At 39.0% G+C, this 27,118-nt stretch overlaps 2 protein-coding genes across 7 annotated transcripts; one reads left to right on the top strand and one right to left on the bottom strand.

Moving 5' to 3' along the window:
• Positions 1-7,956: 7,956 nt before the first annotated feature.
• BAG5 (BAG cochaperone 5) lies at positions 7,957-15,314 on the bottom strand. Of its 5 annotated transcripts, none has more exons than XM_039368921.1 (2): positions 15,186-15,314; positions 7,957-13,060 (listed from the first exon to the last, which is right to left on the bottom strand). In XM_039368921.1, exon 2 carries the CDS (start codon positions 13,030-13,032, stop codon positions 11,680-11,682), a length of 1,353 nt encoding a protein of 450 aa, XP_039224855.1. In that variant the 5' UTR covers positions 13,033-13,060; positions 15,186-15,314; the 3' UTR covers positions 7,957-11,679. The 5 variants fall into 5 exon arrangements, with proteins under 5 accessions (XP_039224855.1, XP_039224856.1, XP_039224859.1 ...); XM_039368922.1 differs by lacking the exon at positions 15,186-15,314 and adding an exon at positions 15,026-15,166; XM_039368925.1 differs by lacking the exon at positions 15,186-15,314 and adding an exon at positions 14,800-14,963.
• Positions 15,291-25,247, top strand: LOC120319753 (cytochrome c oxidase assembly factor 8). 2 transcript variants are annotated; one of them, XM_039368927.1, is made up of 6 exons: positions 15,291-15,590; positions 17,706-17,783; positions 19,530-19,593; positions 20,536-20,626; positions 22,148-22,263; positions 22,940-25,247. In XM_039368927.1, the coding sequence occupies exons 1-5, from the start codon at positions 15,423-15,425 to the stop codon at positions 22,233-22,235; spliced, it is 489 nt and encodes a 162-aa protein (XP_039224861.1). In that variant the 5' UTR covers positions 15,291-15,422; the 3' UTR covers positions 22,236-22,263; positions 22,940-25,247. The 2 variants fall into 2 exon arrangements, with proteins under 2 accessions (XP_039224861.1, XP_039224860.1); XM_039368926.1 differs by having other exon boundaries at positions 17,706-17,903.
• Positions 25,248-27,118: the final 1,871 nt, after the last annotated feature.

The raw sequence follows: 27,118 nt of genomic DNA, 5'->3' as shown, positions 1-27,118 counted from the left end.
TTGCAAACAGTAGGTCTACAAGAAGTCTGCAAAGAATTTGCAGATGTCTTCAGCCCACAGCTGGGTACATACAAAGGGCCCCCAGTTTCCTTAAAATTGGACCCCACTGTCACTCCTATCAGAGTAAAAGCAAGGAGAGTACCTTTTGCTTTAAAAGGAAAAATTGATGCTGAATTGGACAAATTGATTCAGCAAGGAGTCTTAGAACCTGTTGACTCCAGTCCTTGGGAAACTCCCATAGTCACACCTCTTAAGGCTAATGGGGACATTCGCATCTGTGCAGATTACAAATGCACCCTAAATAAGGCATTGCAACAACATGCCTATCCTGTACCTGTAGTCAGCCATATTCTGGCTTCCCTCAAGGGGGGGGGTGTTTTTGCAAAGCTAGATTTAGCACAGGCTTATCAACAGTTACCTGTTGATGAAGCTGCTGCTGTAGCACAAACCATTGTAACACACAGGGGGGCATTCAAAGTCAAAAGACTACAATTTGAAGTAAATGTGGCTCCTGGAATTTTACAAAGCGTAATGGAAAATATCTTGAGGGGTATTTGAGTGGAGCTGGAGACTCCACTCAAAATTTAGCTGAGAGATTGAGGGCTGTCCTGCTGCGGTTCAGGAAAACAGGCCTCAAGCTAAAAAAAGACAAGTGTAAAATTGGGGTACCTTCTACAGATTTCCTGGGATTCAAAATAGATGCCAATGGGATTCATCCTGCTGAGTCCAAATTAAAAGCTATCATGCAAGCTCCTAGGCCTAAGTCCACAGCTGAACTACAAGCTTTTCTGGGCTCTTGAATTTCTATAATGCATTCATTCCTAACAAAGCTAATGTAGCTGAACCACTTCATAGGCTTCTGGACAAATAGGCAGTGTGGCAGTGGTCACAAGCACATGAAGCAAGCTTCAATGAGGTTAAGGCCTTACTCACATCCAATAATGTGCTTGCACATTTTAATGAAACTCTCCCTGTGTGCATCGCTTGTGATGCCTCCCCTTATGGGGTGGGAGCAGTACTTAGCCACCTTAGACCTGAGGTTCCTGTTGCGTATTACTCCAGAACCTTGTCTTCTGCTGAGCAAAACTACGCCCAGATAGACAGGGAGGCCTTAGCTGTTGTTGCTGGAATTAAAAAATTCCATGATTTTTTATATGGCAGGCATTTCATGGTCTACACTGACCATAAGCCTTTGTTGGGGTTGTTTACCACAAACAAACAAACCCCCCCCATATCATCTCCCCTAGGATGCTGAGATGGTCCATCTTCCTGTCAGCCTATGACTTTTCCTTAATTCACAAACCTGGTAAAGAAATGGGCCATGCTGATGGCCTCAGTAGATTACCCTTACAGGTAGTGGAGGCTGATCCTGCCCCTGCCATCAACATCCTTTCCATTCAGGCGTTGCCTGAGTCACCTTTAAATGCCAGGGATGTGGCTGCTGAATCAGCCACAGATTTCACACTCTCTCGTGTCGTATCCTGGGTTATGTCTGGATGGCCAGAGAGTTGTCCAGGTACTGAGTTTCAGAGTTTCTGGCTTAAGAAACACGAATTATCCACTTTTCAGGGTTGCCTGCTGTGGGACAGCAGAGTTGTTATTCCTATCTCAGTGAGGTCTAGAGTCTTAGGTTCCCTTCATGAGGGCCATCCTGGCATTGTAAAAATGAAGGCGCTTGCGCGCAGCCATTTGTGGTGGCCTGGGTTAGACAAGGAAATTGACGCTAAGGTGCACGCATGCCACCTTTGTCAGTGCTCACGCCCAGAAATGCCCCAGGCTCCTGTGCATAGATGGGAGGAAACACAGTCACCTTGGTCTAGGGTGCATATCGATTACACTGGGCCCTTTCAGGGTCAATTCTTCTTGGTCCTGATTGATAGCTATTCAAAGTGGCTGTCTCTTCAACCACCACTGCCGAGACCATTCAAGTATTGAGGGGGATTTTTGCTGCACATGGGCTTCTGGATGTGTTGGTGTCTGACAATGGCCCTCAATTCACCTCTTCCGAATTCCAAGCTTTCTTACAGGCCAACATGATTCGTCATGCCACCTCTGCACCATTCCACCTTTCCACCAACGGTATGGCTGAACAGATGGTCCGCATCACCAAGGATGCTTTAAAGAAACTGACCTATGGAGACAGGCACCACAGGTTGGCAGACTTTCTTCTTGCGTATCGCACCACACCTTCAACTTCTACTGGGAAAAGCCCAGCTGAACTTCGCTGGGGGCACAAACTGACTACTAAACTTGACCGGTTGCACCCAGACAGACTGCCTCCTAAGGCTACACAACCCAGGGCACCGAGGTATCTGCAAGTGGGTGCCCCGGTATGGACCCGTAATTATGGGCCCGGTCACTCGTGGGTTCCTGCTGTAGTATGCAAGGTTACCGGTCCCTTGTCGTATGAGGTCTCATTGGAAGACGGTCATGTCCTTCGGCAGCATATCAACCAGCTGCGTACAAGACTGGACTCACCCTCAGAAACTCCTGAGCCTTTTCCAGTGGGGGAGGGGGACCTCCATGGGCAAAGGGATGGGTGTTGGCAGCAGCCGGGCCCAACAGAGAGGCCACAGATGGCCTATTCCAGGATTCCGCAAGTGTTCCAAACAGGAATCCATGGGAACTAGGAAACACACAGGCACCAGTGCCTACTCCAGCCAGGGAGTCACCCAGGGGGCATACTCATCATTCACCAATATCATTCAGCACTCCAGTCAGGGAGAATAACCGGGAGCATCCTAATAACTCAAACATTGCAAGAGAGCTGGCACACAACTAGTCTAGTTGGCCCAGTACTGCTACTGTTTCCAGGAGGAGGTATTCACACAGGGAGGTGGCCGGAGAGGCACATCCCAATTCTGACACCTCCGGCACAGATGGGAGGGCAACTGAGTTTTGGGGAGACACTGAAGCCCCAGACAGTCCCGTTATGGGACTGGGGAGCGAAGGAATGCAGCCCCTTGATAGGTCCAGTGTGGGCCTGGGAAGCACTACAGAGTTGCCTAACAGTGGCAGTTGTATAAAGGGGCCAGAGAGCCTGCAACTAGGCAGGTCAACCAGGTTATTGGGAGAACAAAGTCCTGGTCTGACGAGCCCAGTGGGCAAGCAAGCAGACCAGGCATCGGGGCACGGTCCATGGGGACCATCAGGGTCCGAAAAAGGGGGCAACTTCATGTCACTCTCTGGGCAAAATGAAATTGGGGATTATCAGGGTCTAAGGAGATCACAGAGAGTTAAGAGATCTCCTAAGTACCTTGAAGACTTTGTAACTCTGCTGGCAAAGCAGAAACAGTGAGAGGGTGTCTGTTGTTGGGAACAATGGAAATACGGGCATTGTGTATTAATCCCCGGAATGTTGAGGTCGCGTGTAACTATTCATATAGTTTATTAGTCTTAGCCGGGGGGGAAGGGGTATTGGGTCCTGAGCCTGCAAAGGCAGGCTCGAGACGTTGCAACGGTCCCGGGCAGTTGCAAGCTGCCCGGGACCAGACTGGGTGGCACTGGCTTCGCGCACATGCGCAAGGCACGGAGCGCGCCAAATGTTGCCATTTGGTCCGGGGAAGCGTTCTTAAGAGAGGCAGAGAGGCCTGCGTGCCTCAGAGCTGAAACGGAACTGAAATAGAGCTGAAGAAACAACAGTAAAGGCTTCTTGACACTCTGTGATTTATTGCCGTTAAGCTGAGGACTCAACACCAACATTTTCAATTTCATCAGAAATTGCTTTGAAATCCAGAAACTCATTGATAGAAAACTAGAGGAACTATGGAATAAACTTAAAGATGCTGTTAAGAATGAACATGATCAGGTTGCCAAAGATGAAGAAACAGAAGAAAGCAAACTGAATGTCAGGAAAAAAGAAAGAAAAGAAACTGCCAAAAAGAGAAGAGAAGCCGAAGCCAAGAAGGGCAAAAATCTCAAGAAAGAACATAACAGTCTTGGAAGGTTGTCAGAAGAAACAGGAAGTAATATTATAACTGCATATGTAAACATATTGAAGATGGAAATAGAGACGGAAAAACAAGGAAAGTCTTTCACAAGACATTTGAACTCAGAAAAAGGTTCCAATCTTAAATTGGTATGCTAAAGGACACTTATGGACAGTAACTGATTCAAAAACTAGCATAGAAAGATTGAAAGAGTATACCGAAATATTGTATAATAGAGATGTCAGCATCCAAGATGCCATAAACTCTAGTATAGAAGAAACTAGACTAGCACTTTGGTCATTACTGGAACTGATAAAATATCTACAGAAATACTGTATAGCAAGCAACAAATAAAAAATTTGTAAATTATGTCAGTAAATTTGAAGAAAGAATCCAACATTGGAAGAGGTGAATCTAAATTCCAGTAAGGGAGAGGGAAAGGAAGAGGCAGAGAGAAAGGGTGGGGAAAGAAACTTAACAGTGTGTAAACTGTCATACAATATATTTATCTTTACATGCTAGCAAAATCATGCTTAGGATCATTCAGTGCAGATTGGAGACTTTAATGGAAAGGGAGATCTCAGATATTAAGTTGAGCTTAGAAAAAACTGAGGAACATGAGATATAGTATTATTGCTGATGCACATTGGATAATTGGGAAAGCCAAATATTTAAAAAGTCAGTCCGTGTTTTGTTTATTATAGAAAGGCCTTTGATTATCTCAGTTATATGAAGCTGTGGCAAGTGCTTAGAAAAGAGGGAATCCCAGAACATCTTACTATCCTCTTCCAAAATTGCACCTATATAAGTACAGTATGGATAGACCATGATGAAATAGACTGGTTCCTTGTTGGCAAAAGATTGAGACAAGATTGTATACTCTCCCCTATTCTATTCAGCTTATATGTTGAATATATATTAAGGGATGGATGTACTCAGTTAGCGTCAATAGATGCACACTAGGAAGATCTAAAATAGCAGTCCCCAATTTTCTGATTCCATGGGTTGGCAGCAGCAGTGGCAGTGGCAAGGAGGGAGGGAATGGTTTCTCAGGTGCAATCTAGTTCCCACACATGCCAATGGAGCTTTGTGTGCTCACCCATCTCTTGCGCAGCCCAGTTTCCAACAGGCTGTGAACCAGTACCAGTCTGTGGCTCAAGGTTGGGGACCCCTGACCTAAAAGATTAGGGACAGATCACGATGGAGAATATCAATGTGATTGCTATCAGTTGATGCCATCGTGATAGCTCATAATCAAGAGCACCATATTTATTTTATCAGAGTATTCTGAATATTTTCAGCTTACAGTTTAGAGTGGGGTTATTGAATTGAGCAATAAAAATCAGGCTATTCTACTATACTCCATTGTATTTCCTACATTTTTATATGTATTTCCATTGTCCTTTCCTTCGTTTTTCTTTTTCTTCTTTCTCTCTTTTTCTGTTTTTCTGTCTTTCTCTCTCCCTTTCTCTGTTTCTTTCTTTTCTACATTCTTATAGATACCTTATTTTAAACCAGTATGTGATGTTTTCATTGTCCAGTCCACTCCCTTAAGATTTCTGGCTCTTCTTGAAAAGTCACTTACTGCATAATAGTATAACTATTCTTGCTTTGTCAAGAGTTTTTTGTATGCATGCAAATTGTGCTAGAATGGCTTGATTATCTTGCTTCTTTGTTAGAGTTCTAACTTGGCAAATGAGACTATAAATGTAAGCTAGATATAATTTATGCCTTAATTCTTTTAATAAAATCCTTTTCTGTGTAGTTTTCATAAGGCAGATTTTCCTAGAGAACCCTGCCGAAACCTGATGGCTGCATGAAAAAGTGGAACAAAACAATCAGTCAGTCAGCCAATCAATCAATCTGCTCCAAGACTTCTGGCACTAATAAGAACCATACAATAATAGTAAAATATTCATGCTAAAATACCACCAAAGAGTTATATAATATAGCTGCATAACAGATGACAAAGGTCTCCTAACATCTCTAAATACTCTATGGAAGAGCTCCATTTTAACTTGAAAGGCAGGTCTGGCCAAGAGAGGGTATATTTGGTTCCTGGACTTTTCTCTTTTACTCCCCATCTACTCTTGCAAACGGAGCACAAGGTGATTGAACTGGAGTTGTATTTTAAGGTTTTCCAATAAAGAATTGAAAAACCGAGGCCGGAGGGAAATTATAAATAGCATCTAATATTCAATATATGCGGTTGAAGGAATCAGAATCCCAGAATATAAGGATGTCCTTGAGGAGGAACAAAGTTCATTATAATTACTTTGGTAATCCAATTCTTCTAACATATTTCCCAGGAAAAATGACAGTGCATGAAATTGGTTTAAGGAAGCCACTCTTCTTAATATACATATAATTAGGCTGATTTTAAAAAGGCACTTCTGTTTATATTGTCCCAAGGTGGTTATAGGTATATTTATTAGCATACCAATCTCTAAGTGAAATCTAGTTTCCAAATCTGAAAATGGTCTGATCCATGCTATGTTGACACTGCATAAAATTAATACAGAACTCCTAAAGCACCAAATAAATGAATTATCTGCCTTTTTTTTTAGTATTTTTCTTTCTGCCAACTATCTATAGTGCATTAAATAGAAGGTCTTAACTATGCAGGACATGCAAATATAAATTCCCCTCCTTTCAGTAAAATTTTATTCTGATAGGATCATTAAAAGAGTAGAAATAATTTAAATTTCACCCTATTCTATTTCTTATGCCAAATTCCATGGGGGGAAAAGCAGAAGAAAGGAATGTTTTAGAAAAAAGATGGAATTAGAATTAATTACTTCATTTGTATTCTGTTCCCCTTTTGAAAATCTTTTTGATTGGGAACGCCATTAAATTGCATATAGTTATTTGTTATAATCACATCATCTCTTCCATTCAAGAGTTCAAGTAGTTAAATCCTAAATAGTCTGATTCTAAGCTTACAATTTTACATTTTAATTTTAATTTTAATAATAATAATTTAATATGTGATGGTTGCTCACTTCAGTAATTTCTGGGCAGCTTACAAAATCCAAATAAACAATGAAAACAATTAAAAATATAAACAACCAACAGTCCAATTCCAAAACAACCAAACAATAAAAACACAAGCAATTAACCCAAAGTGTAGGAACAGAGTCAGGTCATAAGGGCTTTCCAAAATGACAGAATGGCGGTGTCCATATTTTGAGGGAGGGAATTCTTTTCCAGAAGTAGGGGGCAGTGACTTAGAAAGCATGCTTCATTGGTCCCACATGTTTAATTGAGGCGACCCAAAGCCTACCCACTCAGCCCAAACATAATGGGTGGGCAGAAACAGTTGGAAATGAAGTAACTCCCACAGATAACCAGGCTCTGTGCCATTAAGGATTTAATAGATAACAACTCGTACCTTGAATTGCAATTGGAAACCTACTGGTATCCAACACAACTTGGGACTCATGGGCATAATGAAAAGTGCCTAATAATAATAAAGATAATGATAGTAATAAAGTTGGAAAGGATCTTGGAGGTCATCTAACCCAACCCCTTGCTCAGGCAGGAAATCCTATACCATTTCAGACAAATGGCTGTCCAATCTCGTCTTAAAAACTTCCAGTGTTGGAGCATTCGCAGCTTCTGGAAGCAGGTTGTTCCACTGATTAATTGTTCTGTCAGGAAATTACTGCTCAAGTTGCAGCATTTTGAACCATTTGAGGCTTCCAGATGGTCTTCAAAGGCAAACTCATGTAGAACACATTGCCATAATTTAATCATGAGGTGATCAGGGCACTTATGACCCTGAGGAAAGGCTGCACATTTCATTATATTATTTTGTTACGTGTTATTTCTAAAACTGTATTTCTTAACTAAAAAGAAAAGGCCCATTTTTGATAATTACATTTTTATCAAAAAGAAGAAAAACCTAATTTAACATTCTAATGCCATCCATATATCAGTAATGGCTACAGACCATTATGTTGAAGTACAGAATTTTATACACACAACCCACCATACAACACAAGGAATTATTCTGTCCTGAAGTGAATTGTCAAGAAAGCAACATCCAGATAATTTATTGATTTCTGAATCTGTATATACTGAACAGTGCAATACATAAACATGAGATGATACACTTAATCAAAAAACAGCAAGCTCCAGCCATGTGGTAGCTTGTTCTCAAATTTAACATACAACAGAATATGTACCAACTACAGATCTAGTGCCCAGAGAAAGCTTAATTATAGAAGCTGATTACAATGGTTTGCCAATCATATTGGAATAGTTAATTTCAAACTGTTCAAAACAAAATTGTTTCATGTTTGCTAGCAAAAACATCAGAAAGCTATCAGAAGTCTTTTTAGAGCAACAGAATATCTAAAGCAATACAATCAAAATCATGATGTATTTGAATAGAATTACATGTTTCTTACCCTAAATACTATTGCACTGCGCAAAAGCCTTATATTAAAAAAATCCTCCAATCTGGTCCAATGCAGAACTGCAGAATAGACTGTTAAATCATTGCAATGGAAAATATGTGCTGTAACCTACTTGCATCTTAAGTAAAAAAAGAATATTCTTAAAAGTGCAAAACAAATTTGTAATGTTTCATTTTGGTTTATCATATTTATCATATTTATTCATGCAAAAATCAGTTCTATAGTTACACCAAGTAACTTTAAAATATAGATCAGCAAAGCACAAATTTGCTAGAGATTATTTTTAAATAGAAAAATGGGAAATTATGCTTTTACTACAATATTACTGTAATTTTATTACACTTTCTCTCTAAAACTTGCACCTTTTACAAGATACAAGAGTTATGAGAACCTTAAGAACGTCTCTGTGTACTAGAAGCCTACATGTTGAAGTTTAGAACAATAGCATTGCAGTTACATGTAAAATATGAGCAAAAAGTTAATAGAAAAATTTAAAGTTAAAATAACAAAAAACATCAGATGTATGTGGTGCAAAACAGAATGGCCTTCAGTTGCATCAGGGAAAGAGTTCTGAACTGTTTTTACAGTTTTCTATTCTTTTTAAATCATAAATCACTATGTGATTCTAGAAAGTTCCCCAAATCATTGCTTGACTTCTTCAGAACTGCATGGGAATGAAGAACTTTCTCCTCTTCTACTACAGTTGTTGGAATTTACTGAAGATTTTTTTTCATGCAAGTTGCTAATAACTAGTAACCAACATTAAGAATCTGTGTCTGAAGCATAAACAGCGTAAAAACTAAATCCAAATATAAACTTTCTTTTTGCTACAACTGCCAACACCACATTTAATGCTGCTCCCTAAACATTGGAGCTTATTTTATGGAAACCAAGGAGGTAAAGAGAGAGGAGAATCAGCAGTAATCATCTTTCTCTTTCTTTTACAAAAGTATCTTCTGGTGAAGAGTTTTCTGTGAGCTGAGGGATACACAGTAGATACACAACCAATTACTTATTTGTTCCCTAAAAATACATGTCTAATCTGCCATCTCATTTCAGAGTACTCAGATAAGCAATGGCTTCCACATGGAAGTTGAAGTCCTATATAGGGAAAAAGAGACTAGAAGAAAAACACTTGTATTATTGTTTTGAAAGTTATATTAATGGGGAATCCAAATCATGTGGAAACTTTACATATGCAGAGTTGGGAATCAAAACCATGTAACTAGAATGAAAACTTTCAATGAAAGTGAAAATATCTTAATGAAATACGCTAGACAATTTACTAAGGACCCAAACTAGAACAGTTACAAGCAGGTAAAATTAATCATTTTAAACAATAAGAAAAGGGACTAAATGAAGTCACTGATGATGAAGCTACTCAAATGCTTATTAGTTCATTGTGGACTCTATTAACTGTTCATTGACAAAGATACACCAAAATATCAGGACAACAAAAATACATCAAGCTTTAAAAAAACATTGTACAAGATCAAAATTAATTTTAAAGTAAATTGAGCCACTACTCCTTTTTTACGTCTCACAGAAATGACACACACAAGAGATCAGAGAATTGAGCCAATGAGACTAGGTCAAGGACAAAACTAAGCAAAATGGAGGTTGCAGTCATCAAGGTTTTAGGCGTTTGCTAATATCATAGTAGAGCCTTACAAATATGAAAAATGATAACTAATCCATAATACAGAAAAAACTTCACTGAAAAACACCATGAAGTCAACTACAGCAGTAAAAGCTACAAGGTGCTACAAATTGAAAGGTCATTTAAGAGGCACTTGTTTCTCAAGAATAAGCCTTATGCCTTTTAATTCTATACTAAAATTTTATTCACACACATCAATGTAATATCTCATCATGCATTAATCATGTATTGTATAAATAATCTTCTACAAGCCAATTTTGATTACTATATGGAGTTTGGATTAGAAACATGTTATTCTATATATTAATCGACTGCAGATTTCTGGATGATACTACTAATGCATTTTAAAAATATGATTGCTGTTGATTTCTCCTATTCCGAATTTATAAGCAACAGGGAAAAATTATAGTTAAACTGACTTAGGTTTGGTGTATTCAGAAATATTATCAGATACTGTTAATAAATTATGAAACTTTAGTGAAGACAAAAAGATGTGGAGGACAAAATGTTAAAAAACTAAAGCAACTTTTTCTTTTATACTCAGGAATAGTACATGTAACCTATTCAAGATAGTTAAAGTAATATATAACAATGCTTCTACTTTTTAAATTCTGTTTTCTGAAATGTTTAGTCATTCTGATGGATTGAAAGATAAAAAAGTCAAAAGAAATATCTGCTGTCTTATTAAATCATAAACAGCATTTGGAAAAAGAAAATTTTAAACAACACTCTAAGCTATAACAGCAGCACATGAAATCTTAGAAAAAGTAACAGTCTGCAAAAAGAAATGATGAATCTATCAAAAAAATGCAAAGGAATATTTGACAAGTTGCCAAATATCTACCAAATCACCACAAAATTAAAGGAAAATATCTCCACAGCTATTAAGATCCCAAATTCAGGATCATTGTTTGGTTACTGAAAACTTCACCATAATTCAGGAAATATATATTGTTCAACCTATGCTATGCATTCTATTTTTAAAGTCGAACCATTTCTATATCCTGGTGTTCCTCTAGTTTACATAATGAGAACTCCAGAATGTGCAAACTGATTGACTGTCTGTTAATTTTGAAATAATCCTATGGAAGTCAGAAGAAAGTACACAATTACAAATTTATATTTCAGATATGTTCATGTTTCATATTATGCCAAACTATTAAAAAAATCTCAGATGAAAGATCAGCAATATTAAATCAAACACACAAAACAGCCATGAGTAATTTGCATTTAATCCTTTGGATTGCACCTGGATTGAAGCAGTCAACTGCAAATATCTAAACTGGTTTAAGGCTGACTGACATTTGCTCTGGATTTTCTCATTAGTTTTACTTTGATTTTGCAAGACTGTATTTTGTCTTGATGTAGAATTTTATATAGAAAGCTTTAGGTAACAGCTGGAGATGCAGTTTTGGGAGTCATCTTCACAAATCATGCAAGCAACTGAAAACAGGCTATGACAAAAATTGTAACATAATTGGTACATGGACTGCCTTCACTGCCTGATTGCACAAGCAGGAAAAAAGTTGCTGCTTAACCCAATCCAACTTTTACTCAACCTCAAAGAGATGAGCAAATGATGGAACCGTTAGTCTTGTAGTTATGGGAGACTGACTGTTATAAAGTGCAAGAGAGAAACCAACATCTAGCACATAAGACCAATATTATTTTAGTACTCCCATTCATCAGTTTTCATGTCCAAATAGTAAAGAATGTTCTGTGCAAGCTTCACTGCCTGTTTTCTGGATACTTTTGAACACTCATCTCCTTGAGGATCTATAGCATCAAGTGCTAGAAGCTGTTTGGTGAGGAGCTCCTCTAGCCGCATGTAGTTCTTATCAGTTCTGTTCCCATCAAAAGACAACACCTCTTGTTGAATCTGAGCCACATTTCCAAGAATATTCCAGATTGCTTTTTGTGACGGGATTTCCATTTCTGTTTGCTCTACAAAAGTTTGTTGTTTAAGAAGTGCCTCCTTTAAGTCAGTATAAGTTATGAGGGTTTGCACTTCTATCACAGCTCGCCTCCTGGCTTCTCGGATGCAGGGATTGTTGCCTGGGCTTATTTCATCCAACTGGGCGATTAATCCCTGCAGCTCTGTCTTTGACTTTAAATACAAATCTGAAGCTTTCTCTATTTTTAAAAGGGAAGCTTTAACTTCTTTCATGTTCTGGCGTATTTCTTCTATTTTTATAATGGATCCATTTTGTGCCAAGTCATAAGCATAAGTGGAATCTGCTTCTTCTTCCAGATCCAGATATGTTTGCAATCTATTGATCTCTTCCACTACTTCTTTACGATAGTTCCTTATTTCTGGGTGGCCACATACATCTAAGGCATCCAGATCAGCAATCAGACCTGTGAGTACACAGGATAAATGTCTGCAGGTCTCATTGTTATTTACTCCCATTAATACAGCAATAAGAGTCCCTTTTGCTTTGTTCACATCTCCTATGACAGAATTAATTTTGGAAACAGAAGGATGTGCATCACTGGACAATGGCAGGGAAGGCTGCTGCTTTGTACAACGACTTATAATTTCTTGAACAGCACATATTTTGGTCAGGGTGCGATATCTGGCTTTCCGCAGAGAAATTTTCCCTCCAGTTTTTACCTGAGTGAGTCTAAATATTATATCCTGTAAACCTTCTTCAAATTCCTCAGTTACACAGTTGCCTCCTTTATAAAAAGCAGTGATTTCCTGTTCCACCAATGCCTGTGCCTCGTTAAATATGGATTCTATCTCCAGCCTTTGGGGATGGTTTGCATTCTGCTCCAGTTCCTTAAGCAGTTTCTCAGTTTCTTGGGCAGCCCTCTTTCTGGCTTGCTGAACATCACCTCTTCCTTCAGCATCCACAGAATCGATTTCAAAAAGCTGTTTAGTCAAAGTCCTTTCTAATTTCTTGTAAGCTCTATCACTGGACAAACCACTGAAGGCTACTACTTGAGATTCAAACTCTTTGACTTCTTTTTGTATTTCTTGCAGCCTTTTGATAGATGGATGTTGGTTACCCATATCCATTCTTTTTCTTCATCCAGTTTCAACAGAACTAAAAACAATGGAAAATACAATAAAATGTAACAGAAGGCTTGAAAATATTCTTAAAAAACATATATGAGCAGTTGGAAGTACTCAAGAAATATTCCACTATTGTTTTATTCGAGAGACAATATAGTACAGTAACATAACATCTTTTTGAAGATATAATAGCTCTAATCTTCTTGAAAGATTGTGCCAGTTGTTTGAACTCTGATGCATATTAATTAGGAACTTACAATATGCCTAACTAGTCTATCCCTTGCCAAAAGTAAAAAGTATGAACTAAAATGTTCCAAGCAGGGTGGTTTCTTTACCCAATCTCTTTAAATACCACAAGCAAGTCATAACAAGTGCTTATGTATTGGGAAAAAAACAGTAGCAACTGCCTGCCCAAGCATTATTCTAATATCAAAAGCAGGTAAAAGAGGGACAAAAACAGACACATCTCTCATTACCCTTCTTTGGTCACCCCAGGGAAATACAAAGTTATATTTTGCCTCTTTTCTCCAGAAATAAGACAGTCATCCTCTTAATTTCAAACTGTACTTTAGCTACTCAAGGTGACAATGCTTTGAGTCTGGTCCACCGATCCCATTCAAACACTACTTGGTATACTATAGAGCGAAGCTGCAACTCATTCTGTCTCACCACTTATACACACCAACCCTCCGTCCTATTCTTACCCGGTGAGAAGCTCTTTGGGGGAAGCGAGTACCCGTGCACAGAGCTTGATCCCCCGGCCCCCGTTTCAATCCTACATCCCTGCAGGAAGGTAGCCAGGAATCAGCCCCGAGCTCGGGCCGCTTCCCCCAGGTAGAGCGTGCGGACAACCTCCCCGCCGTCCTCAATCCCCTCCCCCCCACTCCGTGACTTCACAATGCTGCACAATCTAATTCCGCTTTGACCACCGGGCGCTTCTCCGGAAACGGCTGGAGGAGGGGGTCGCGGGGGAGGTCGAGAAGGCAAACGGGTTCTGGAGGAGACGAGAACAGGAGAATCCGGCTCACTGAGCCCCGCCAGGCCTAATTCGTGTTCCTCGTTCCCAAATACCCTTTATAACCAGGAGCTATTTACCGGGGGGGGAGGAGGGAGAGACCATCCACGCCGTGACAATCTCCGGCCTCAATTCGCCACCTCCAGACGCGACTGTTCCCAGTGGTGCTTCAATCCATCTTTCCTCCCCGCCGGGACTCCGTCGCCGTCAACTACGCTACGCTTAAATAATCGCCCGCCCCCTGCTTCACACCTCCAAGTAGTGCGGACTAGTCGCCTAATCTGACGCAGAGCGGTCTTCCAGGAAGCCCGCCCGCCCCGCTGCACTAACGGGGCTTAGACCCAGCACTACACCTCTTCGCCGCAGCCGGTTAGCAGGAACACGCAACGCGAGGCGAACAGCCATTTGGCCTACCCGCCTTGGGAGACCAGGCACTCCCCTTGTCCCCCCAACCCTTGCCTAATCCAGATTCGTCCCTCCACCGGCCCCAATAAACGAGGACTTCTACAGCCTTCTCCCTCAGCAGCCCATCTTGACCTCTGGAGAGAAAAAAAGGCAGGCTGGCGTAAGGTAGGACGCCACAGACCGACGGACTCGAAAGGGCGACAATTGGGGTTGTGTAGTGGAGCTTTCAGTCCACCTCATTGGCTGCAGGGCTGTTGAGCCTTTCCCTCTTTTCGATTCAACCGGTCTCGCCAACTTCACCGGAATGCCAGTCTCGCTGCTCTTCACAATCGCCCAGCAAGCAATCTTACCAGGCTGGCTGCCTTTGCTTTTTTCAGTTTGAGAAGCCTGGACCCACTTCCACGCTTCCCAATAAAAAACCATTGCCCGGGCGTGTTAACTCGGCCAGTTCCTTCGCCCCGTCGGCAAGGACCGGCTGCCCAGCTTTCCCTCCTTACTCGGCAAGTCTTCTCCCCTTCATCCTCACTCCATACTCCCCCCCCACCAAGACCCCACGAGTCAGGTAATTCCACTAACGTCGTCCTCTAGCTCCCTTCTTTCGAACCAGCGTGCGGACTTTCCATCATTCCCTCCGGCGGTCCAATCCCCACGATTGTCCTTGGGAAGCGCACAGCAGGCTGGAGCTGCCCGTAGCACCTTAGCCACCGCGTCCCTCCCTCTCCGCTCCCTTTCTCACCTCAAGCGTGGCTCGAAAATGAGCTAAGCTGGTTGCAACACTCCAGCTCCCAGCCCAGCTCGCGCACTCTCCCGGCGTTCCCTAACGCCGGCGCCATTTGAGGGAACGAGGAGAGCGCGCGAGAACTGATAGGGAACTCTCCCTCCCCCGCCTTTCACGACGTTGCCGTAAAGCAACGGGCGCGTTCAGTTCTTGGAGGCTGTGAGGGGTGTTTATCCTTGCCTTGGTCTGGCCTGGATGGCGATTGTCGTTAGTAGCCGAGGATTTCTATACAGCCTGAGCGGCTGCCCGTACCTAGTCTCGAGCTGTTTCGGCTGCAGGTTTTTGTCATCCTCAGTCTCCGGGGGATCTTCGCGTGGCGAAGACCCGGAGAGGCAGAGCGCGCCCTCGCCTCCCAAGAGAAAGGTAACGCGAAGGAAATAAAGGGCTACGTATCCGTGTGCCCTGCCAAGGTTTCATGCTTCCGTTCGAATCTTTCCCAGCCAGCGTGACGAGATCGTGGGAGGGCACTGGGTAACTTTCTGCTGTCATAGAGTTGGTGGGTTGGTTCACATAGCAGATGTTTTAACGATATTCTGATCGCTTTTGCGTGTTCTGTAAATCGAGCCAATTGTGATTTATTCATCAAATCTTTGTAAGCAAATCACAGAAATGAAGGAAGCTGCTTGGAATTAGTAAAATGATTGTTTCTTATCATGAACAAGGCACTGTGCATAACTTGTGCATTCTGGTATATTATTCCTTTTGGTTTTCTTTCTGTGAAATAAAAGGATCTGGTTGCATCTTTTGTTGATGTGAGATTCCTTTTTTTTTCATTAAATAAAAATGCTTTCTTCTGTTTAATGCACTTTTAACCACTTAGGTTGGCTTCAGTAATCAGTGCTCTGATAGCTAACTGCTTGCCTAGATTACCATTTTGCACTTTATGTAAAGCTGATTTTGAAGACAGTTTGGAAACTCTGATAGCCAGAGAACTACCTGGGACTGAATATTCACTTCATCATCAGCATGACTTTAATTTAAGAAACTGATTTTAACTCCTGAATCTCTTCATATTTTGGAACTGCCTAAAAAATACTTAGAATAGGGGTGTCAAACTCAATTTCATTGAGGGCCGCATCAGCATTGCGGTTGCCCTCAGGGGGCTGGGTGGGTGTCACCAGGGCAAGTGTCAAGGCATGGTCCACTGGAAGAGCCTCACTGTTCCTCTCAGGGCATGCAGGGTGGGGGCTTATGGAGCTAAGACTGAATGCGTTTCAGCATAGATGGCCACCACAAAATTGTACATTGGCTCCCAGCTGGCGTGGGCCAGGGCCAAGGCAGAGGGGGCTGTTCCCTCACTGTTTCCAAGATGGCTTCACGGGTCACATGAAACCACTTCGTGGGCCGCATCCGGCCCCCGGGCCTTGTGTTTGACATGTCTGACTTAGATCTTTAAACCATCCTTCCCCACCTGAGGCTTGACAAGAAATGAATGGAGCATACCTACTCACTGTGAATTCTGTGGGATAGTGGATATGGCATCATAATCTAAGTTCTGCCTTCTTTTCTATATGTGTGTATAAGAGGATGATGACTTGGGTCACCACATTAAGTACATTATTCTCACTTCTGGCATCCTTCTCCACCAATGCTACTACTTGGTCCATAGTAGTCCCTAGATCTGGAATGAGGCACACCTACTTTGCTAGCTTTTGAAACTTTAATACAATCCCCGAAACTAGGAGTAAGAGTCAATAACTATATTGCTGTTTCCATTTATCTCCAATAACATTTTGGTTGTTTTTGACATGTTAGATTAGTTATATTAGTCTCAAAATTACAATTTCAGAAAACTATTACAAGTTACCTGGAAAAATTATTTTGAAGGGCAGCTTACAAAATGATTTTAATATCCCCACAATTCTTCTTCTGCAGTTAAAATTACAAACAATTGCTTCAGTTTATCAGCCTTACATGAACTTTACTCCTTTGTAGTATTCTGTTTTGTAGTTTATTTTTTTTTTTTCTGATTCAGTTACTTCTTTATGAGGAGATCAGTTTTTCACTTGAAGTTTTCTTGTTAAAAAAAGGACCTGAAAATTACAGTGGGGATGTCCAGTAACGCATGATATCATGGTTTTGGAACTGCACATTTGGGCGTTCGGGGGATTAAGGGCAAACTAGAGATATTAAGTCTTACAGAGACATATCACAAATACCACAACTGTTTTCTATCAGGGAAAAAAGGGATCTATGTATGAAATTTGGAAAATTGTGTGCATTGTATTTTATTTTTTTTTAAAAAATTGTTCTGATTATTTCTTCATTTCACCACCTATTTGATGTTTGCTAAACTACAAGATAGATAGACATAAGATTGAATTTTGCCCAGTGTGAAATGTTATTCTTTAAAATTTTGCTTAATCTTATCTCATCTTTATAATTGTTTGTATAGCCTGCCTCTTTTCTTTGGGCAATATAATGTTGAAATAATTTGTGATGGTTTGTATTATTAATCTCTCCTCCTCTCTTTTTAAGGTTTCACATTTTCAGCCACCTTCAGATTCTTGCTGTGATTGGATTGGACCTCCTGATCAGTATTCCAACCTTCGACCAGTAATATTTTATATTCCTAAAGATGAAACTCCATTGGAACGAAGACTGAGAGAACTTAGGCAGGAAACTCAGGCTTGGAATCAAGAATTCTGGGCAAATCAAAATTTATCATTTAGAAAGGTAGAAATATAAAACCACTAGATGGCACTGGTTGTTCATTTAAGTCTTGTAGGAAAATTTGTTTTAAAGCAGTGATACTATTCAACTGTTCAATATACAATTCCTATTTTATATTTGTAATATTTTTAACTTATTTTTCATTTCTAAATTTCTCCAGTGCCAATTATGAAGTCTTACTACCGTAAACTTACTTATCTGTTTACGCTAACCTAGAGCCAGTGTATTTTTTTTTTTGTAGGGGGAAATATTGCTGTACAAGTGTGTTCTTCTCTCAGTTTTAATAGTCATATCAAAATGAATAGATAGCTGCTGAATTTTATGTTACATAATTGCTTATGTTGAAGATACCGTGTTTTCCCAAATATAAGACTCAGCCTGAAAATAAGCCCTGGCTTGATTTTGGGGGGTTGATGTAATATAAGCCCTACCCCAAAAATAAGCCCTAGTTTGGGGCGAGGCGCATGTCTAAAAATCAAGCTAGGGCAGGAGTGGGGAGGGTGGAGCTGCCCCACAGACCCCACACCCGCCTACCATTACAGCCAGGCTTCCCATGAATCAACACCTGCCTCGCCGGCCCACTTATTCTGCAGTGCCCCCCCAGCCTGCATTTCACCATCAGAGGCCTTTCCAGAAGACCTCTCATGGCGAAATGCAGGCTGGGGGGGGTGCCACGTGCATAATTCAGGAGCTCCACTCTCAGCTGCAGCAGCATTTCCTTCAGCCGCAGAAGAAGTGGGCCAGCTGAGCAGGGCTGTTGGTGCCGCTGCCACAAGGTGATACTGTGGGAAAGATCCCCCCCCCGAAAATAAGACCTGGTGCCTCTTTTGGAGGCAAAAAAAAAAGGACCGGGTTTTATTTTATTTTATTTATTTTTAAAATTTATAAGCCGCCCCACTCCCGGAGGACTCTGGGCAGCTAACAATAAAAACACATAAAACATAACAAAACAAACAGTACAAGAACAGTCATCCAGGGGTCAGATTTTATAAACCCCAGGACTGCCGGAAAAGCCAGGTCTTAAGCAGCTTACGGAAAACCAACAGGGTGGGAGCGGTCCTAATCTCCGGGGGGAGCTGGTTCCAAGACGTGGGCGCCATCACAGAGAAAGCCCTCCTCCGGCCCCGCCAAATGGCACTGCTTGGCCGACGGGACCTGAAGGAGGCCCAGCCTGTGGGATCTAACCGGACAAAGGGAACTATGAGGTAGTAGGCGGTCTCGCAAATAGCCTGGCCCTGAGCCATATAGGTAATAACCAACACCTTGAATTGGACCCGGAGACCAATAAGCAACCAGTGCAGCTCACGGAGGATAGGTGTAACGTGGGTGTATCGAGGAGCACCCACTATCACTCGCGCGGCTGCATTCTGGACCAACTGTAGTCTCCGAATACTTTTCAAGGGTAGCCCCATGTAGAGCGCATTGCAGTAGTCCAGACAAGGGCATTTTCAGGGGGACATGGTAAATTAATCTCTAATTGTTTTGAAGAGTATCTTTCTCATCAGTTAAAATATTAGATGGAGTTGATTTTTCAATCATAAACTATTATGATTGATAATTGTCACTTAATAAGATGATACCAATACTCTAAGAACCAATATATTGTAATATTATTGAATCTTATTTCAGGAAAAAGAAGAATTTGTTTGTTCTAGACTGAAAGCCAAAGGTATACAGCCAAGAGATGAAAAAGGTTAGATCATTGGTTTTACCATTTGGCATACATTCTTAAATGATTTATGTTACTTGTGGATTTTAAATCATAGAATATAGTCTAAGTCAAATACTTATATCCCACTTTTGATCAAAGAAATCATGCATATCTGACTGTATTTAGTAAAGCTAAAACAAAAATGGCTTGGAATATTTGCTGTAGCATAGCTTTATTTTATTATAGTGTTTCTAATCCTCAAATTTCATTAGTAATTTAAAATAGATTCTATTGCAGAAAGTTCAGTTTTGGAATAAGAACATTAGGCTCCTTGAGAATGAAGTTACAAGTTAGAGAGAGAACTCATGATAGGGAGTAATATAACTAAAATTTAATTACAGAGAAGCCTGGAAGAAGTCTATAATTTTCCATGAATTTGGAATGACTCTTAGCTACAAAAGAATATTTTTATTTCTCTGCTTAGTACTATATTATTCATTTAACCCAGGCATCCCAATCCATGGCCTATAGGCCACATGCACTCCTGAACAGCTAGTAAGGCATCCCCACAAGATTGCAAACTTTTAACAGGAAGTTTGTTATTTATATACACTAACTACATTATATATTTTATTTGTGGCCCAAGACTATTTCTCTTCACTCAGTGCAGTCCAGGCAAGCCAAAAGTTTGGACAACCATGATTTAACCAGTTATTACTAATGCTACTGTTTGTAATTCATACAGCATTTCCATTTACAGAGTTCATACAGATCTTTAATGTGAACATCCTTAAAATAATACAACTAATTTGTGGAGAGTTGTTTGTGTATAGAAGAGACAGTATATAGCCATAAATCCATAAATATGGATATCCTGGCTTCAATTTTAATTTGATATTAAACCTGTCATAATAAATAACAAAGAAATTAACGGTTAAGATTTTTTCCCCTTATCTATAGGCTGTGATTTTATTTCCCTTTCAGGTCAGAAAGTATCACTGACTGCAGAAGAAATGGCTGAATTTTACAAAGATTTCCTAAGTAAAAACTTGGAAAAAAATGTATACTATAATAGGTAAGAGATATTTTTCAGGGTAGTTTTCTTTCCTTATTTGTCAGATCAGTTCTACCCTTCTCTTTCATTGATTTCTTTAAACAATTTATTTAATAAACTTTTTGGAACTGTTTCCAAATCACCAGCTGACTTTCTTTGTTTCTCTGTTGCTATTCACTCACCTACCAATCTGCACCGTACTTTCTATATTCTTAATATTTCTTCATTGACTGCATTTCATCTAGCACAGTAGACAGTGTATCAGTCTCATACTCTACCTAACTGATCATAGAAGGCCTTGAGGCAGATACCTTGAGGCCTAAAACACTCAATTGTATTCACTGAGATTTGCAGCTAAGTGGGCATAAAATTGTAGATTTAGAAAGTAGTAGTTTGCATGCTTCCGGGTAAGATGTTGCAATCTTAAATAAACTGCATAAGTTCATTTGTCATTTAGAAACAGGATTTTAATCATTATTTGCATACAGTACAGTATTGCTACATGATATACCATATTAAGGTTAAAATATATAATCCTATTCACAATTTTAATTTAATAGGACAAAGATAGGCAATAAGAGTTACATTAAATATTGAACAGGAAACAATATAATTTATCTGGACATATTGATACAGCACTTCACATTATTACAATACAACTCTGAACATAGTCGGAAGAAAATCCAGATGAATTAGGCAAAGATACTTTTGAACACACATAAGTATAGCTGCTCTTTTAAACAGTTACTCTATTTTAAAAAGTATATTTTCAAGGTAGCTAACAAAATGAAAAAGCAAAACACCATTTTGAAAGAAATGTCCTAATTTTCTCTTTAGAAAAAATCCAGTGGTGTTTCTTGTATTACTTTAGTGGCTCTGTGTATTAAGATAGTTACATTGTAAGGATGCCCAAATATTAATTATAGACAAAGTATAGTCTAATTTCTCTCTTCCCTCACTCTCTTTAGTTTAATTTAAATATTGTATGCAATATTTAAAAAGATAAAATTTATCTGAGTGATAAAATCATTTATCTTATCTGTATTATCAAATTTTAATAATACAACATTTTTGTATTAATTTAATAAGTTGTTAATTTGCTGTTTATCAGCTAGGGCTATGCAACACCTTCAGAAGAGGACCGTACTTTGATCTTTTGATAAATTTGTAGAGTTAGAAACTCGTTTCAGAAATAAAAGAATGTCTCTTAACCTAATTTGTATTCACTGCATTGGTATATTACTGCAGTTTATATAAGCTTTATTAAAAGAGACCTTTTTCGGATTACAGAAGCATGTTAGCCTAATAAAGTAAAATAAATAAAATGGTGCTTCAAATAATGCAGCGTATGTTTTTGCACATACCTATATGCATATGGTACAGAGTAGAGTATTTTTCTAGAAAGGTACTTCCAACAGTACAAATTTGTTAGGGTTCACTTGAATTATGCAACAGAGAGAAAGATTTTTCTAAATATTTATCTTTAATATTTTTTTCAAGATGACCATGATTTTGTTATGTTCCCTTGCTTCTAAAATGTAGGGAATGGTACAAACGGAATTTTACCATCACATTCCTCATGGGACAAGTAGCATTTGAAAAAGCATGGAAGAAATTTGGACTGAAATGAAGTGCAAACTAACAGGCAGCAACATTGGGTAAATTTGATTCTTAAGTTGCAGCTTTGTCAATAATAATAATAACAACAACAACAACAAGGAGAAGGAGAAGTGGTAGTAGCAGTAGTAGTAGTAGTAGTTGGAAGGGACCTTGGAAGTCATCTAGTCCAAACCCCTGCTCAGGCAGGAAACTCTATACCATTTCAGACAAATGGTTGTCCAGTCTCTTCTTAACGACTTCCAGTGTTGGAGCATTCACAGTTCTGGAGGCAGGTTGTTCCACTGATTTGTTCTAACTGTCACTGTATATTTAAACTGTATATTTAAAAATATACAACTACAAATTTATGCTTCAGAGTGCATGCATGCAGAGTTATCAACTACTATTTACATTTATGTCATTATACTAATTTAAAGCTAACAAATTCTAAAAAAAATAACTCCAGTAGTTAAGCCTCAGCTTCTGCCCTTCTGTAGAAGAACATTCCTTTTGGGGGGGGGGGACTTTAAATTAAATATATTGCCAATTTCACTTATGGCTTACTGAAAATGGTCAGAATAACACCATTTTGAAAGAAATGTCCTAATTTTTTCTTTAAATAAATCCAGCGGTGTTTTTTGTATTACTCTAGTGGCTCTGTGTATTAAGATAGCATGCCCAAATATTAATTATAGACTAATTATAGTCTAATTTCTCTTTTCTCTCTCTTTTTAGTTTTTTCAACCAAAGATGAAATGATGAATTGAATTTCTGTCCTAAATTACATCAAAGTATTCTGATATATTTGTATATAGGTGCTTGTTTTTATTTATTTATTTTGTTCATTCATATACCAGATGCTTCCAGCTGACAGCAATGGTTAAGAAATAGAAGTAATATATAAGACTGGTAATTTTTTAATACTGTTTCAACTATAAATAATTCAAATAATTAAATATTTTCTATGGAACTCTATCACTCATGAAGATGCCAGCATTATACTGTAATACTTGAAGACAATACTGTAATTGCGTCATTTACATCATGATTAACTCTGCAAAGTTTATAATTTAGGAATTATCCTCCTAGTAGAGACTTTTGTTGCTGGGTATGAATTGCTTTGGCCTGTATTACATTATTTAAAAATTAGTGACCAAAATAAGGGTCTATGATGTGTACCGAACATCTTGCTAAATGGCTAAAGAGTGGATGTTAACAACACATGCTATGATGAGGCATGGGGAACATCTGAGGTGGACAGGTCCAAGGATTTGAGAAGTAGAAATGCCAAACCTGCCCCACAAGACACACCTAATGCCACCTTGCAACCTGCTTGGGCTGGTCCTATGACAAAGAATTATCTGGCTGCGTATGAAATACTTGTACTTAAGAAGTATTGGACCTGCAGCATGGATCCCAGGAAAATATAAAGAGGATTGGGTTGACAGCACGATCCAGATGATCTCTGCCAACAGTGTCCAGTCCTTTCACCTTTTTAATACATCATCAATTGCTAAATGATTGAAATATTTTAAGATGATTTTGTAATTAATGCTTCATTTAATTAAATGCAAACAACATGTCTCCATTTGGATGTATTCATTTTTTAAATCTCATACTCAATGAGTATTATTCATTCTAGAAGAAGTCATCCGTGTCTGTCAATCTAGTCTTACATAAATATTACCTTTATTTATTGATTGACACATCCAATAGATGTTTCTTTAATAGATATATGATAGATTGCATTAGTTTAATGGAAAAACAGCCTCTATTCCACAGTTCAAAATATATACAGTATGGCATGTCATATAATGATTTGCTCATGGCATTAGAGCAATTGACTCATCTATTTATTTTCAAAACAGGCTCATTGAGATCGACTTCTGGCTGAATAGAAAGGTTCTTGGTGGATTTTGCATAGATTAGTACTTCTAATGGATTCATATTGTGCATTCCTTCCACGCATGGAATGATTGCTTTTATTCACAGACAGTATATCCTCTAGTAAAGGAAACAAATAAGCAGGTGAAAGCAACTTCTATTATCCATTCCATCCCCTGAAGCCATTAGTATTCTAATAATTGGTCTGGCTAATTTCATATTTCTCTAGGGCAGATATTTAGAGGATGCCAGTAATTCCAGATGCAATGGGGGATTGGTGTACACAGAATGTATATGCACAGATCCACCGCAAAGGCAATTGGCTACAAGACAAATAAAGCCAGTACTGTACATGGCAATCTTTTTGTTAGACAATCTAAGAGTTACAGAACTGCATGTAAACAAGTTTCCAAAATTCTTCACTGGCAAATTAGTTTTTAAAAAAGGCTTCATTTGCTTTTTGTCCAATTATTTCCCCCCTTTTTAAACAAATTGCCTGGATGAAGAATTCTTCAACTCCTGAATCTTGCATTCTTTTGTAATTCTGATCAGAGCAGCTTCTGCATTATAATTACTGAAATATATATTATATATTCAGAATATTGTATGGATTTTTCAGAATTGATTTGCTGCTGAAATGTCCAAACCAAATAAAGGAAGTATCACTGACGTTGACTCTCTGTAGAAATATCAAAAATAAATGTTTGTTTTCCAATTAAATGTTTTTTTTTAATGTCTAATGTTTCTCAGTAAGATTGTGAATTCTATGAGGAAACAGTTTAGTGATACTTGTCTATAAATTCTACATGGTGTTTAATCTGATAGGAAATGATTATTGCATTCCAAGCATGTCTTTTATTTCCTGCTATTCATTGGATCTCTCCATTGAAGTATTCATTTCATTAGAATAAAAGAGGAGGATGAGAGGCAAGAAGAGACTGATTAAGGCTAAGCTAAAAGCTCTTATGAATGTCTCAGTGTGATTGCAACTGTTATTACAGAACAAGTGTTTATAGAGTATTTTTAATTATGTAAAAGAAGAGCGCCTTCACGGCATATTGTCAGTGTCTTAGTGTTTCAATTTTTATATTATCATCCTCACTTCTAATTTCTAACCCATTGGTTGTCTCATTTCCAAATAAAAAAGCAGATCTAAAAAGGATTGTGTGTGATTATTCTGTACCCTCTTCTCCCAATTTCCTGCTAATGTGAGTCAACACAGATGCCATTTGGCCTCAGATATCACTGAAATCCCAGTAGAAGAAGTTTGCTCTGTGAATCCAATTGATTCTGGTAGGGAAACAATAATCTGCATTATTAATAATTATGGTCTGATCCAAAGACCTTCTAAAGCAGAGGTCCCCAACCTTTTGGGCACCAGGGACCGGTTCCTTGGAGAGAGGTTTTTCTGCAGACTGGAGGGTGTGTGGTTTTGTGTGCTGCCTGCATCCTACAGATGGGGCTTTGCTTGTTTGTGCGGATCGGTTGCTGACATGCCGTGGCCTGATACTGGTCCACGGACTGGGGGTTGGGGACCCCTGTTCTAAAATAGATAATTCTCTTACCTGTCCACAAATACAGTGTGTACCAAGTGCTATTGTTTTTTTGTTTTTTATTTGAGTACTGTTCTGAAAAAGCAGAATTGTGAGACGACCGTTGTGTACATCAATGATTTTCAAGCTTGGCAACTTTAATATGTGTGGTTAGTGTGGAAAGTCTAGGACAGCCATGTCAAACTCCTTATGTCACGCAATGTATAGGGACGGTTTTGCCATTGCCGGCAATGTGGTAGGCGTGGCTTCCAGATGACACGTCCAGCCTGTGGGCTGGCAGTTTGAAACCCCTGGTCTAGGAGGACTTTCTCCTAGAATTAATTAGGCAGCCCTGGTGGCTGAGGAATTCTGGGAATTGAAGTCCACACATTTTAAAGTTGCTATGCCAAGTTTCAGAAACCCTGTTGCAAATGCTGCTGTTCAGTCATGCCATGAAATCTTACTATTAGAATTTTTTTGTGGTGTGTTTTAAGCTACATATCTGATATTAGTATAATGAAATTTCTAGAGTGAAAATAACTTGTTATAGTGTTAGTTTAATTAATGCATCAAAATCAGTAAAATCTAATTTAAAGACCAACATATTCTTGCAGCATAAAATTTTCCAAATTATATACTCTATGGATTCTACTGTATTAACAAGCATTATTCCAATTTATTTTTTTTTAACATTCAAATATTGCTTAATCAAAAAAAATGTTTCTGCCTTTAAGTAACCCTGACTGAAAGGAAGATTAGATACATTCTCTATCTTGTTATTAAACCCAATTCCTGAAGATGTCATCTTTTCTAGTAAATGCGTACACATAATAAATTTGTAAATGTGCATCTATATGTACTTTTATATACTAGCCGAGGTCACAATCCCCAAAAATGATGGGCAGATCAAAAAAAGTTTAATAAAAATTATTGTCTGAAAATGGGGGGGGGGTGTTGTTGCACTATAAAAAAACAGCACTCAGTATCAACTACACATATGTATATGTAATCTTTGTAATAGAATACCTGTATTGTTTTAATGTAGAATCCCTGGAAACTTTTCTCTCAACGTGCTCTGTCTAAATACAAAGCTGCCCTTGAGTCAAACTTGACTTCTTGCGGATACATGGAGACTATTACATAATTTTATGGAAAAAGATTTTGTACAGAAAAGATTTCTTTACAACCTTCATTGAGGGTTGCACTTGTTTTACTTTCCAACCTAGTTCATAGTCCTGGTAATCTGCCATCCAAGTAGTAGTTAGACATAATAATAACAACAACAACAACATCAACAACAACAGTAGTTGTAGAGTTGGAAGGGACTTTGGAGATCATCTAGTCCAACCCCCTGCTCAGGCAGAAAACCCTATACCATTTCAGACAAATGGTTGTCCAGTCTCTTCTTTAAAATGTCCAGTGTTCGAGCATTCACAACTTCTGGAGGCAGGTTGCTCCACTGATTAATTGTTCTAATTGTCAGGAAATTTCTCCTTAG

This window comes from Crotalus tigris, unplaced genomic scaffold (assembly GCF_016545835.1).
Source record: "Crotalus tigris isolate CLP2741 ecotype Arizona unplaced genomic scaffold, ASM1654583v1 scf7180000020955.813331, whole genome shotgun sequence".
NCBI classification, from domain to species: domain Eukaryota; kingdom Metazoa; phylum Chordata; class Lepidosauria; order Squamata; family Viperidae; genus Crotalus; species Crotalus tigris.
The sequence above is the reverse complement of the archived record's forward strand: the minus strand, read 5'-3'. Positions and strand labels throughout refer to the sequence as shown.

Bases quoted from the DNA above. Each gene is read 5' to 3' on its own strand.
- BAG5 (XM_039368921.1), bottom strand. From the start codon at position 13,032: ATGGATATGGGTAACCAACATCCATCTATCAAAAGGCTGCAAGAAATA.
- LOC120319753 (XM_039368926.1), top strand. From the start codon at position 15,423: ATGGCGATTGTCGTTAGTAGCCGAGGATTTCTATACAGCCTGAGCGGC. The intron at 15,591-17,705 runs GTAACGCGAAGG...TCTCTTTTTAAG, and splicing joins CCTCGCCTCCCAAGAGAAAG to GTTTCACATTTTCAGCCACC. The intron at 20,627-22,147 runs GTAAGAGATATT...TCTAAAATGTAG, and splicing joins AAAAATGTATACTATAATAG to GGAATGGTACAAACGGAATT.